General features: G+C 35.1%; 1 protein-coding gene across 4 annotated transcripts in view; it reads left to right on the top strand.

Moving 5' to 3' along the window:
• RALGPS2 (Ral GEF with PH domain and SH3 binding motif 2) overlaps window positions 1-14,767 on the top strand; it is a 161,999-nt gene that overhangs the window by 39,561 nt on the left and 107,671 nt on the right. For all 4 annotated transcript variants that reach the window (XM_079105939.1, XM_079105941.1, XM_079105938.1 and 1 more), the window contains exons 2-3: window positions 8,148-8,283; window positions 14,605-14,709. In XM_079105939.1, the coding sequence (XP_078962065.1) occupies window positions 8,227-8,283; window positions 14,605-14,709 (162 nt within the window). In that variant the 5' untranslated portion in view covers window positions 8,148-8,226. The remainder of the gene's footprint in view (window positions 1-8,147; window positions 8,284-14,604; window positions 14,710-14,767) is intronic.

The raw sequence follows: 14,767 nt of genomic DNA, 5'->3' as shown, positions 1-14,767 counted from the left end.
GCAAGCACCCTACTATCTAGCTACACCTCCAGCACCACAAAGCATTTTCTTTCTTCTCTTTTTTATAACAGGAATTGAACCCAGGGGTGCTCACTTCCCCAGCCCTTTTTATGTTTTCTTTTGAGACAGAGTCCTGCTTAGTTCCTTAGGGCCTTGCTAAGTTGCTGAGCTGGCTTTGAACTTGTGATCCTCCCAAGTTGATGGGATTATACGTGTGCGCCACCATGCCCAGCATAAGGTACATGTTGAGTGGGCCAGTTTTTCCCATTGCCTTTAGTATTATGCACTTTATTTCAAGTAGATATTAAGATGGTTATATGGTAAGTGAAACAGTTTTCTGCTGTCATCTTCTAATTTCAGATGTTAGCTTAGTTTGTTTTGAAACTCATCTTTCTCATACATCTTGAATATGTGCCTAAAATACTTAGAAGTAAATATAAAATCTGCAAAATGTAAATAGATGTTCTAGTTAAACAGTTATTTGGTAAGTGATCTAGTCAAACTTACTGGGGAATGATTTATTCTTCATTCAAATGGGTGGATTAATTTCATTACCAACTTTTTTTTTTTCTTTTGCAACTTGGGTGGTGTGTGAAATTGCTAAACCTGTCATTGTTGGCTTACAGTGATGGAAGTTTCTCCAGAACTTGTCTTTTTTTTCTTACGGTTTAAAAAATGGGTGTGTTCTTGTCCTTGTGAATTGCTGCTGCTTTAAAATTTCTCTTATTAAGATTTAAGTGTACCTTAGGATATATTTTAGTTCTATACTAAGGATTAATGATTCTTCAATTTTAAAGAACTAAGGATAATTTCAAACTGTGTATTTCTGAATAAGTTCATAAAATAACATTTACATTTAATCTATATAGGTTAAGACCCTTCTGATTCCAAGAATTTTGAATAAGGGATACCCAACCTGTTTGTGGAAATCAGTCAGCCCCTCTCTCAAGGTTCTTCTCATCATTAAATCAGTGATTTAATATTGCAAACTGTAAATTTTAAGAATATTTTTAAATTATAGATTCATATATATTTTTTTTTGTCCTGTCTAAATACTTTATTCGGCATTACACACCCAGTCAGTCCTGAAGTTGGCTTTCTGTGTCTCATGTTTTTTCCCCCGTACTGCTTTCTTTGCCCCGTGGGCATAATGGGTAGTGAGGATTGTTCATGAATCAGTGTGAATGCTTAATTTTTTTTGCACTACCATCTATCAGAAATTGCCATTTACAAGTGATGAAGGATTCTGAATTAGGACTGGGTGATAGGATGAAGGTGATTGAAGTCAAGGGGCTAGATTGTGAGCATGCAAATGGAAGACTAGAAAAGAAGGTCCTAAAGAGGAGACTGGAGAAGCATGGAAGGAAGGGACCTGCCCATCACTTCAGATACTTTCCTGTCTTTGGCAACAGGTGGAAAGATATTGTTTATTACTCATCTTCCCTGAGTTCCTAGCTCGTTAAGTGTTTAAATATAGGTATTAGTTTCCTAAGATCATTTCCCTACTCAGAACCACCCCTGCCAGGGGGAAATTGGGTGTAGAACCCAGGGCACTATACGACTGACCGATATGTCCAGCCCTTTCTATGTTTTTTATTTTGAGACAGGGTGTCACTAATTTGCCCAGGTATTCCTGGAACACACCATACCATCCTCCTGTTAGCCCCCTGAGTCACTGGGTTTACAGGCTTATATCACCACACCTGGCCCTACTCAGAAACTTAATGATTTTATTCTAAATTCTACTACTTGGCACTTAAAATTCTTCCACAATCTGGTTCTGTCACTTCAGGCTTTACCAGAGCTCATCAGAAAGTTCTTATTTAGCAGGCCGGTGTTCCATGTTATCATCTTTACTTTTAAATTTGTGCTTTTGTTTATATTGCTTTTACTTTTACTCTGTTGCTTTGACTTCTGCTTTCTTCTTGACTCCAGCCTATGTTCCATTGTAATCCCAAACATTTGCTCGTGTGGAAACTGTGACTCTTGAAGCTGAATTACAGTGTAGGAGTTGTAGTTTCTTGATCTTTGATTTCCTACTCCTTCCCCCTCCTGGCCATATTTTAAACTCAGACAGAGTAGAACAACCTTTTAATTTCCCTTTCCATCTGTCTTTATTCCTCTCTTCAGCTATCCATTCCTATTCTCTAAGCTAAGGCAAGTTGCCGAGCCTCTGATGTCTAAAAATGGGTATGTAATGTAATTTAACCTCATAGGTTGAAGAGGAGTTACATAGTGCACGGCCTGATAAAGGTTAGTCTTTGTTATTGTGCTGTACATTCCAATGCATAAAATAAACGATAGAATTTTCTAGGAAAGGAGCAATAGTACATCTTTTATATAAGAAGAATGTCATTTTAAAAAATTGCTATGAAGAGAAATTAATTTTGAATTTTTAAAAACTTTGACAGTAATTCAGAAATATTAATCATCTCAAAAATCATGGTTGAGACAATTATTTTTCCTCCTAACTTTACTTTCACCTGCTATAAAAGTAAACAGAAACCAGGACAGGTTTTTCTACTTTAAAAGTTACTAGTTTTTCATGTAAGATATTCTTAATTGCTTAACACGTAGACTAATTTTGTGGTATATTCTTTCTTTGAGGACGTTTAAGTATTTCCTTTCTTTCATTATTAATTTTTTTTGTAGTCGTAGATGGACAGAATGCCTTTATTTTATTTGTTTTTTATTTTTATGTGGTGCTACAGATCAAACCCAGTGCCTCACACGTGCAAGGCAAGCGCTGTGCTGCTGAGCTACAGCCTCAGTCCATGTTTCATTATTTTTAAATATTGCCTTTCTTTCATTCTCTCTCCTGGATTTCTTCTTAGATTGTGTTAGATCCTATTCTGTTTTTCATTTCTTTGTAATCTTACATTTTCCATTTCATTTACTCTTTGGAATTTTTGTCTAATTAAAATTTTCTGTTGAGTTGACTTCATGAATTCTCTTCATTGGGGTTTAATCTACTGCTTAATTCTTCAGTGAAAGTATTTTTTTTTTTTTTTAATTTTTATTTCTTTTAGAAATGTTTGTCTTGCTTTATCATGTCCTGTGTTTTCAGTTTCTTCTTTTAAGGCCACTGTTTGAATCCTTGTCTTATCTCCTATTTCTAATACTTTTTCATTTGAAGTTCTTGGAAAGTAATCCTCATAATTGATGTTTCGTATCCTTTACCTACAGTAGGTTGGTAGCTTATAGAGTTGGTAATACTTTTATATTGAGTTTGTCAGTGGGGCTTCATTTGTAGGAATCTCATATTACCTGGGTTGAAGGCATGTTCCTCTCCTAAATTTTTGTTCCCATCATCTGCCTTGACTTTGAGCAGTCTTGCTGGCTTGTGAACATATTCTATGTGACTTTCTTGTTTTGAGGGTCTTGAACCATGCTGGTAACAAATTCAGATTCTGTATCTGTGTGGTAACATGCCTGAGATGATGGTTTTGGGAATACTTTCAGCCTCAACATGAAGCCCTGGCTAGCCCAGACAACTCATCTCATCTTCTTTACCAGATACATCTTTCCCCTTTGAGCTTCTTAGCACTGATGGGGTGGGTAGGCTTCGAGCTGTTGGAATATGCAGGGATATGGTGGGAAGGAGATAGCATGGAGCTTAGTTCCATTCTTGTGTTTTGGCGACCTTGTCTTTTCTTTCCAACTAGTATCAGAATTCAAGCCCCTATTCTAAATTTCTCTTGGAGCATAGTTTTAGGTGGTTTTGTCAGCTGTATTGCTCAAAGTAAAAATCTTCACCACACTGTTAAATCTTGTGTGTATTGGTTGTTTGATTGCTATTCTCCCTGTACTTTCATCTTTGTCTGGCATTTATGAATGATTGCATTGTTTAGTCTTGTGTGTTTTGTTTTTTAAATATGGGTCTTGAAAATCAAGGAAGTCAAAGATCATTAAGGAGGAGAACATAAACAGTGTGAGAATACAGGAATCTACTTTGGCAGAAGAGCCCTGGAAGCACAAAGGTGGGAGACTAAACTCTGGGAGGTGTATTCAGGGAACTTTTTATGTCTCCAACCTGTCTCAATTCAGTTCCTTTTAAAATTCCCATCTTAATAACTTGAACTTTTCATAGTGGCAAATAGCAAAGATGATCTTGCTTAGTCCTATCCCAGAAGTGGTTTTAAGAGACAACTGCATTCATCATACTTTTGTCCAAAAAGCTTATTTTGACAGGGGCGGCTGGGGGCAGGGTTGTACCAGGGATTGAACCCAGGGATGCTTAACCACTGAGCCACATCCCCACCCTTTTTTAATATTTTATTTAGAGACAGGGTCTCACTGAGTTGTTAGGGCCTTGTTAATTTGTTGAGGCTGACTTTGAACTTGAGGTCTTCCTGCCACAGCCTCCTGAGCCACTGGGATTATAGGTGTGTGCCATCACGCCCAGCCAGCTATAATTATTGAAAATAAAGTGTTGGCAAATTTGGGGCTAATATTTAATTTTCCTAGATTAAAAAAATGGAGAAGGCCATATAATCTTACCTGTCATATGCTGAAAGTGGGCTTGTCTTAGTGCTACCACATGTAGGCCATTTATATCTTCGAGTCTTCCGTGAATATCCTATAAAGTGTACCTTTAATTTTTGTTTAAAAATTAATGTTAAAGGAAACTTTGTAGTAACTTTTAAATATTTTACCCTATGATCTTTTTTCTTCTTGAAACTTTATAAGAATATTATCCTGAGAAGATTTAGTTTCTGTTATTTAAACTGTCTCTGCTGTTTTCATGTTTCTTATAATTGTCCTTTTGAATTGTTATTTTAAAATTTGGTTTATTTTTATTTTATTTATTTTTGAGACAGATTTGCTATTTTGTCCAAGTTGGACTTGAACTCCTGTGCTCAACTGATCCTCCTTCCTCAGCCTCCCAAATATCTGGATCTACAGGCACACACCACCACCCCTTGCAAATTTGTTTTTGTTGGTGGTGGTGCTGCTGCTGCTGGTGAATCCAGCCCAGGGCTTTGTGCAGGCTAGGCAAGTGCTCTACCATTGAGCTACATCCCCAGTTTGTATTTTAGAAAAGTAATTATATACAATGTCATTGAAGTTGCTTCTGCATGGTAAATAGTGCTTTATCAGATAGTTCTCTGTAGGATTTTTGTTTGTTTTTTGTTTTTATCCTTTTCTACAGAATTTTGATAGCATGAATTTTCAGAACTGAGATTTTTGGACCAGACCTGTGCATTTCAGTTCCATACTGTCCAAAAGTTTCCAGTTATGCATTTCATTACCAGTTTCCTTATAGTTGTTGCTTAACTTTTCTAGAGTATGTTTTGTAAAATTCTTTTGCTTAACTTTTCTAGAGTATGTTTTGTAAAATTCTTAAATCTTTAGCATAATATTTGTAATGATAATGTAAATTATTTTAGAAAAGAATATGCAACTGGTACTGTGAAATGAGATTTAATAGATCCGTGAGAAATTCTTGCTTTGGCTCAGTTCCTTGTTCATTTATAAAAAGGCATTGGTTTCTTGTGGAAATAACATTGGGAAGGCAAGGTGTAGGCAGTTAGGAGACTGAGAGATTGTGCCTGCAATTTGATAATCTGGTTCTGTGAATTTGAGAAGGAAGTATGTCTGTATACTTTTAAGATTTCATGTTTGGGGATGTTTCTTGGAATGAACCAATGTCCCTGTTTTGGTAACCATCTTACAAGTTGAAAAGAGAGTAAGTAGGAACTAACGAATTTTAAAATAGCTGCTGTGATGTTGATAGCCATTATGAGTGCTTGTGCCATGTATAACACTAGGAAAAATAAGCTTAAAAACTAAGCTTAAAACATTAAAGTTTATATTTGTCTTAAGACACATACTAAAAGAATAAACCCATGTCTCCCTTAGAACCTGCAGTTTTAATTGTGAACCTTTTTTACTTCAGCATTATTAAATATAGTTGACATGTAGTACATTCATCAATAATTATGAGGAATTTTCTTTAAGATATACTATATTCTGTTTTTTTTCAAACACATAATGAACTTTAATATGACCTCCACTATCATGGAATATTTGACAGTTTAATTAAAACCAGGTGGAGGAAAGTTGATTCTTTTATGATCATAGTTTGTAAATGTATTATTATTCCTAGTGTGCATTACCTTTTTTCAGTAAATAATAGTAATTAAATTTACATATTTAATAGGTAAAGTACAATTCCTTTAACTATTAAATTTTTAAAATCTTATAGCACTAGGGGGCACTCTTGATTTATGAATTCATGTCATACTTAGTCTCTGCATAGAATGTGGAAAAAGATGAAATTATTTGAAAACATTTCACCGCAAACTGAATGTTACTGTCAAGAGAAGGAGAATGACCAAGCTGGTTTTGTATAATAGCGTGAACATAAATTGATCATTAACAATGTTGTCATAGGGTTAATGATAGTTATAGAATAAGATAATATCCATTGGAGGGAATTTTCATGTTCACATCAGTTTTCTAAAGTCTTTGAAATGGTTTTAAACCCACCTTTTTTTTTTGGGTGCTGGGGATCGAACCCAGGACCTTGTGCTTACAAGGCAAGCACTCTACCGACTGAGCCATCTCCCCAGCCACAAAACCACCATTATTTCAAACATTTTTTATTTTAAAAATTGTAGCACAGTGTTTTCATCTTGAGTACTTTTAGGCAATCTGAAAAAATGAAGATAAATCTAGGATGTAACTGAAGGCTGTTATTAGTAATAATTTTTAAGTGTTTGAAAACCAGGAGCATGTTTTGCTACATTTAGGAAATAGGTTGGCGTTTTCATTCATTGCATTTACAGTTTGGTGTGTGCTTAGCAGAGGCATATTTCTAAGGTTTTTGTCTTTATGTAGAAGAGTCCATTAAATTCAAACTTTATGTGGATTAAGTATGTATAACAAAATCTGCATCATCATAATAGCACTCTTATTGGGAACCAGCACTGTTTAGGTGCTTTGCATACGTTAGCTTGTTTCTCTCCAGCACTCTCTGTCAGGTAGGTACTTATTGTTATCCCCCTTTTATAGACCAGGAAACAGCACAGGAAAGTTCAAGTCTGCTGGGTTCACATAGGCAATCTTGTTCTAGGTTCTCTGCTTTTCAGTTGCTATCTTACATTGCTTCTTCAGAGAAAGAAAACTTAGTATTGAAGGAGTTACTGTTGACATTGTAAACTTAAAGTAGAATGCTTAAATTATAAACACTTATCGTTGTATTATGAAAAATATTGTGAAAATTTTAAAAGGGTCCTTAAAGTCCAGTCACCTTAAAGTCAACTTACAAGAGGAGAAAATTTTGTCAGAGAGGTTAAGTTACTCACTCAGTGCTGTATGGCAAGTTATTTGTGTAAAGATCGTAGAACCTCAAGAAAATATTCTGACTTTCAGTAAGATAGAAAAACTGCAATATTATGGAAAGAATATTTAACTAGAGGTTTTGATGGTTTTTGTCTTGTTCTTGGCTCCTCATTTACTCGCCTGTTTTCCCAGAGGTTCTATTTCTTTGTATTACCTGGGAATAATATAACATTGTATTGTATAGATATAATATCTTCAGTAATTAATGTTTTTGGTAGCTCTGAAAATCAATGAGATAATGGGTCAAGGGTATTCAGTAAACCTTGAAAGCCCTGTACAAATAAACAGGTCATATTTTGTGGTATTTTAATGACACATTCCATATTTTATTTTTATGTGTCTGTGGTATCTTGGTTCCTAAAAAGCTAGATCACCAGAAATGGAAAGCTTATTCAATATTTTTGATATAAAGGTGCCATTTGGATCTTGAAATTTTTATTGTGTAGGGTATACATTACTTTGCCACATGATTTTTATACTTGTTATTAAAAGTTTATTCAATTTGATTTTTTTTCTCACAGTATCTGCATTATCAGTGAAAAGTAATGCTTCACTTAGGAAGAAAACAGTAACAACTATTGAATACTGCCCATCTGGTGTTTCCATTTATTTGAAAATAGCTTACAGGATTGTTCTCATGTTCTCAATCTGGATTTAGTGGCTTAGCTAAAATAAAAAATAGAATTCAGCAAAGTCGAACTATTTTGTTTCTTAGCATGGTGGTAGGCATGGATTGATGTTTTTGAACTTCAGGGGAGATGCACATTTTAACTTCTGTTTGTTTTTTGTTTTTGTTGCAGGCATAATGTATTTGTGGCCTTGGACATGAAGTAATCAGCCCTCTGTTACTGTAAACAGGGTGGGGCTGATGAAGGAAGCATGGACCTGATGAACGGGCAGGCAAGCAGTGTCAATATCGCAGCTACTGCTTCTGAGGTAAGACGTTTCACAAAACCGCATGGTAAATTTTCTCACCTGCCTTTTCTAGTTTTTCAGTTAGTGTGGTTGGTTGCATTTTAAAATGAGAATGTGAGATAAAGGGCTACATGTGTTTAAGAACTTGCAATTTTGCCATTCATGTATTCACTGTTTATCTTAGAAATAGTCCTTATCTATTTAAAATACTTGAAAGATAATGATAAGAAATGATTATTTAAAACTTTCTTTTTAGGTTTAATTTTAGAGGAAACATAATTTCCTTTTAGAATATTCCTACATTATGTGAACTTTGAGGACAATAGTAAAAGTGAGGCAAAGTAAGTTTCCTTTATTTGGAATCACTGGATTCTTGGATACCATATAGATCACCTGATTTCAAGCCTGTTGAAGGAGATCAAAGAACTCTCAGAGTGGACTGTTAGAAAGACTTATTCTGCTGATGTAGCTTGGAATTTAGATGGAAATGAGGACTGAGCCAGGTGTTCATCTCTCTAATTAGTATATTATAATTTTATTTCTTTCTGATTTTATTTTTTGCCTTGTCTACAAAACTAGGATATTTAATAACTTTAGCATTTGTCTCTTATATTTCTCCTTTGTTTTTCTCCTATATTGGAGGATACTAACACGACTCTTAACACTTTGATCTCAAAGTATTTTAATAACAATTAATAGTCCAACACTTTTCTCTCAGTTCTGTTAGTAGTTCATTTCCGTAGCCACCCACATTTAAATCTTTAGATTCTTTTATTTACTCCCTTTCTCTTGGCCTGCCACAACCATTTTCTTATCCCAGCAGAGTCTACTAGCAAAACAGAAATTACAACCTGGTGGCATAATCATGGGAGTGCTGTCCCATCACTTTTGCCATTTTCTACTAATTAGGAACAACTCACAGGTCCTGCCATACTGAAGGGGAGAGAATTCCACAGGGTGAGAATGCCAGGAGCAGAGATCCTTGGCGGCTGTCTTGGAGCCTACTATTACCATCTTTGTTGGGTTACTTATGATTTCTTGTCTAGACATCGCAGCAACCTTTTAGTTTGGTTGTACACTTCTATTCTCTGTTGTTTCTGGTCCATTTGATTGAAATTTAACATTAACATCGTTAAAATAAAGTTTTTGAATTTTTATCCCCAAACAGTTGGTGGTTTCTCATTACCAAATAATAAAATTCAAATGCCCCCATAGCTATTCATTCAAGATTTTCCTCGCATGGACCCCCAATTTTATTTCTAGTGGATATAATTCCTACTTGACACTTCTGTTAAGAAAATAACTACATTTTTGTTAATGTTTATATAAATCATTAGTGTTTCCTATTTGTTATAACTTTGCCTATATCATTTTTTCCACCCAGAATTTTTCTTCCCTTTCCAATGTGCCCCTTCCCTCACTGCACAGAAACAAAATTGTCTTTTGAAATATATTTCAAACACTGTACTTTTAATAAAGGCTTTTCTAATTCCCTAAACAGGAATTTCTCTGTTTTTGAAACTATCACTTTCAAAAAATTTTGAGCTCTTTTTGTATAAATTTGTGCACAACTTTTCTTCCTCTTTGAGATAGGAACTGTGCTGTTTGTATATATATTTACTTGGCTTATCATAAATGTATTCATTTTTTATTCTGTTTATTTTTTAAAAAAATATTTTTAGTTATAGATGGACACAGTACTTGATTTTATTTATATATTTTTATGTGGTGCTGAGGATTCAATCCAGTGCCTCACACATGCTAGGCAAGGGCTCTACCCCTGAGCTACAACTCCAGCTCCCTATTTTTTTGATGGGTGCTCTGTAGATTTACTTAAAGATAGGTTTCACTATGCTATATATGTACAAAACAATTTTGTCATTCATTCCACATTTCTTCCTCTTTCCTGTCCCTCCTCCCTGCCTCTCAACGGCCTTCTTCTACTCCACTGGTATTCCCTCTATCCTTAGGGTGTCTGATCATGCCTCCCCATTTTTTTCCCCTTACTTTACCCTGGATTCTTTATGAGAGGAAACATTCAATCCTGGATTTTCTGAGTCTGGTTTCTTTCAGTTATCCTGATTTTCTCCATTTCTGTCCACTTACCAGCAAATGCCATAATTTCATTCTTCTTTATATCTAGGAGAACTCAATTGTGTATGTGTATTATATTTTCTCAATTTATTTATCTGTTGATGGGCACCTGAACTGATTCCATAACTTGGCTATTATGAGTTGTGCTGCTGTAAATATTAATGTGGGTGTATCATTGAACTTTTGAGAGTCCTTTTGGATAGATATTAAGGAATGGATTAACTGTGTCCTATGGTGGTTCCATTTGTAGTTTTTTGAGGAATATCCATACTGTTTTTCAGAGTGGTTGTATTGATTTGCAGTCATACCAACAATGTATGAGTGTACCTTTTCCCCCACACCCTCACTAGCATTTATTTTTATTTGTACTCTTAATAATTTCTTTTCTGACTGGAATGAGATGAAATCTCAGTGTAGTTTTGATTTGCATTCCCCTGATTGCTAGAGAAGTTGAACTTTGTTTTTTTCTATATTTCTTGGCCATTTGTAGTTCTTCTTTTAAGAAATGTCTGGTTCTTGTGCCTTTTTTTTTTTTTGACATTAAGCTTTTTTGAGTCCTTTATATGTTATGAATATTAATCTGCTGTCAAAGCTGACAAAGATTTTCCCCTGTTCTGTAGACTCTGTCTTCATACCCTTGTTTCCTTTGCTATGCAGGAACTTTTTAATTTGCTGTCTGACTTACTGATTCTTAATTTCATTTATTGAACTTCAGGGGTTTTATTAAGGAAGCTGGTGCCTGTGCCAGTGTATTGGAGTATTGAATCTATGTTTTCTTCTAGCATTTGTAGAGTTCTGATCTAATTCCTAAGTCTTTGATCCACTTTGATTTGACTTTTATGCAGGGTGAGAGAGAAGGATCTAGTTTCATTCCTTTACACATGGATATCCCAGCACCATTTGTTAAAACGGCTATCTTTTCTCCAACATATATTTTTGGCACTTTTGTCAAGTATCAGATGACTGTTAACTATGTGGGTTCATCTCTGTCTTATAATCTGTTCCTTTAGTCCTCTTGTCTATTTTGATGCTAACACTATGCTATTTTAGTTGCTATAGCTCTAGTATAATTTGAGATCAGGTTTTACAATGTCTCCAGCATCCTTCTTCTTGCTCAACATTCCTTTGGTCACTCTGGGTCTTTTATTCTGCCAAATGAATTTTAGGACTTGTTTTTCTAGTTCTATGAAGAATATCATTGGTATTTTGATGAGGATTACATTGAATCTGTATATTGCTTTTGGTAGTATGGCCATTTTGACTATTAATTCTGCTGATCCAAGAACATAGAAGATATTTTCCATCTTCTAAGATCTTCAGTTTCTTTCTTCATTGTTCTATTTTTACCTCCTTAGTGAGATTAATTCCCAAGGTTTTTGTTTGTTTGTTTTGATATTATTGTGAATTGGATAGTTTTCCTGATTTCTTTCTCAGCAGAATAACTAGTGGATTATAGAAAAGGTATTTATTATATGTTGATCTTGTATCCTGCTACTTGCTGAATTTGCCACCTCTAGAGTGGCAAACTCTACACATGGTAGAGTTTTTTGTGGGTTCTTCTAAATATAGGATCAGGTCATCAGCAAACCAATAATTTGACTTCTTTTCCTAATTGTATCCCTTAAATTTTCCTCTTTTGCCTCAAGAACTAGGTTGAATAGGAGTGGTGAGAGTAGACATCTTGTCTTGTGCCTGATTTTAAAGGAAAAGCTTTCAGTTTTTCTCCGTTCAGTCTCATGTTGGATTTGTGTTTTTTATATATAGCCTTTATAATGCTGAGGTAAGGTCCTTCTATTCCTAGTTTCTCCAGCATTTTTAACATGAATGGGTGCTGGATTTTATCACAGACCTTTTCTTGAACAGTACTCTTTTAAATCTGTTGAGATGATCCTTAATTCTATTCATGTGGTAAATTACATTTATTGATTTGTTTATGTTTAAGGAACCTCATATCCCTGGGATGAATTCAGCTTGGTCATGTGTACATTCTTCATGTGTTTTTGAATGTGCTTTGCTGGTATTTTATTAAGGGTTTTGTATCTGTATTCATCAGGGATATTGGTCTGTAGTTTTCTTTCCTTGGTGTGGCTTCATCTCATTTTCGTATCAGGGTGATACCAGTGATTCTTAGCTGAGAATCCATCTGGTCCTGGGCCTTTCTTTGTTGGAAGACCCTTAATTGCTTTCAGTTTTATTGCTTGATTTTGGTCTGTTTAAACCTAAACAGGTCTGTGTCTTCCTGGTTCAGTTTGGGTAGGTCATATGTGTCTAGAAATCTGTCAATGCCTTCGAGGTTTTTCAGTTTGTTGGAGTATAAATTTTCAAAATAGTTTATAATGATACTCTGGATTTCAGAAGTGTCTGTGGTGATATCTCCTTTTATCATCTAATTTCATTGATTGGGTCTTTGGATTATTTTGGCTAAGAGGTTATCAATCTTATTTATCTTTTCAAAAAATCAGTTCTTGTTTTTGGTACTGAGGATTGAATCCAGGGGCACTTTACCACTGAGCTATACCCCCAACCCCTTTTACTTTTTATTTTGGCATAGAGTCTCACTAGGTTGCTTCGGGCCTCATTAGATTGCTTAGTTTGGTCTCAAACTTGCCATCCTCCTTGCCTCAGCCTCTTAAGCTGATGGGATTACAGGTATGTGCGACCACACCCAGCAAGAATCCATTCTTTGTTACATTAATCCTTTGTATTGGGTTTTTTTTTTTTTTTTTTTTTTTCCCCATTTTCAATTTCATTAATTTTGGCTCTGATCTTGTTTCCCATTTTCTACTGGTTACTGGTTTTGGCATTAGGTTATTCTTCCTTTTCTAAAGCATTGAGGGTGTTGTATTAGATTGATTTGGGATCTTTCTATTTTTTTTAATGTAGGTACTCCATTCTATAAACTTTCCTCTTAGAACTGCCTTTATACTGTTCCAGAGATCTTGATGTGTTGTATCTTTGTTCTCATTTGTTTCTAAGAATTTCCTGATTTCTCCTCTCATTTCTTCTATGATCTGTTCCTCATTTAAAAGAGTATTGTTGGACTGGGGTTGTGGCTCAGTGGTAGAGTGCTTATCTGGCATGTGTGAGGCCCTGGGTTTGATCCTCAGCACTGCATATAAATAATAAAATAAAATAAAGATCCATTGACAACTAAAACAAATTTTAAAAAAATAGAAGTATTGTTCAATCCATGTGTTTACCTGGTTTTTATAGTTTTTCTTGCTATTGATTTCTCATTTCATTCCATTATGAACTGATAAAATACACAGGATTATATGAAGAGACTTAAATCATGACCTAGAATATGGTTTTATGTTTTTTGGTACTAAGGTTTGAACTGGGACACTTAACCACTGAGCCACATCCCCATCCCTTTTTTTATTTTTTATGTGTGACAGGGTCTCACTAAGTTGCTTAGGTCCTCGTTAAGTTGCTAAGGCCGGCTTTGAACTCATGACCCTCCTGCCTCAGCCTCCCAAGCTACTGGGATTACAGGCATGTGCAACTGCGCTGGCAGAATATGGACTGTATTGGAAAAGTTTCCATGAATTCCTGGGAAGAAAGTGAATTTAGCTGTTTTTGGACAGAGTATTCTGTAGATATCTGTTAGGTTCATTTGATTTATCATATTAGGTTAGAAATATTTTTATTGATTTTTATGTTGGGATGACCTTTCGGTGAAAGAGGTATGTCAAAAATCACCCAGTATTATTGTATTAAGGTTTATCTGATATTTAATGTCAAGAAATATTTTTTTATGTAGTTAGGTACATTGGTATTCAGGCCATAAACATTTTCTATCATGTCTGTGTATTCTGTGATGTCTATACAGTGACAAAATTGCTTAACAACATACTTCTCAGCGTGTACCTGATATCTGACTGTATATGTGTGTCATTCTCCCCAACTTTCCTTTGTCCCATTTGAGAATCTTGGTACTATTTTATATCTTTTATTTCTGTAGGAAATGATAGGATGATAGGATGTCTGGATGAAGAAACCCACATACTCGCACCTCCAAAAAAGAAATAGTTACTTAAGAACCTAAAATCAAAACTTGAGGTTAGATTTGAGGTTGCCTGGGCCCTTGTCTAGTACTCTTCCAGCTTAGCAGCATGTTCTGCTCAGCTTTCCATGCCTTTGTTAATTGCAGTTCTTAGTTTCCTCAACTTTTAAGGTCGGTGTGGGTTCTCTGACATTGACTGTGAGATAATATTAAAATGTCCACATTTTCTTTCAATTTAATAGAAAAGTAGCAGCTCTGAATCATTAAGTGACAAAGGCTCCGAATTGAAGAAAAGCTTCGATGCTGTGGTGTTTGATGTTCTTAAGGTTACACCAGAAGAATATGCGGTAAGCCTCCTGTCTGTCCTGACTCCGGTTTTTGCATATATTTTACATACTGGTGCTA

This window comes from Sciurus vulgaris, assembly GCF_902686455.1.
Source record: "Sciurus vulgaris genome assembly, chromosome: 12".
Lineage (NCBI taxonomy): Eukaryota > Metazoa > Chordata > Mammalia > Rodentia > Sciuridae > Sciurus > Sciurus vulgaris.
This window is presented reverse-complemented; position numbering and strand designations above follow the sequence as displayed.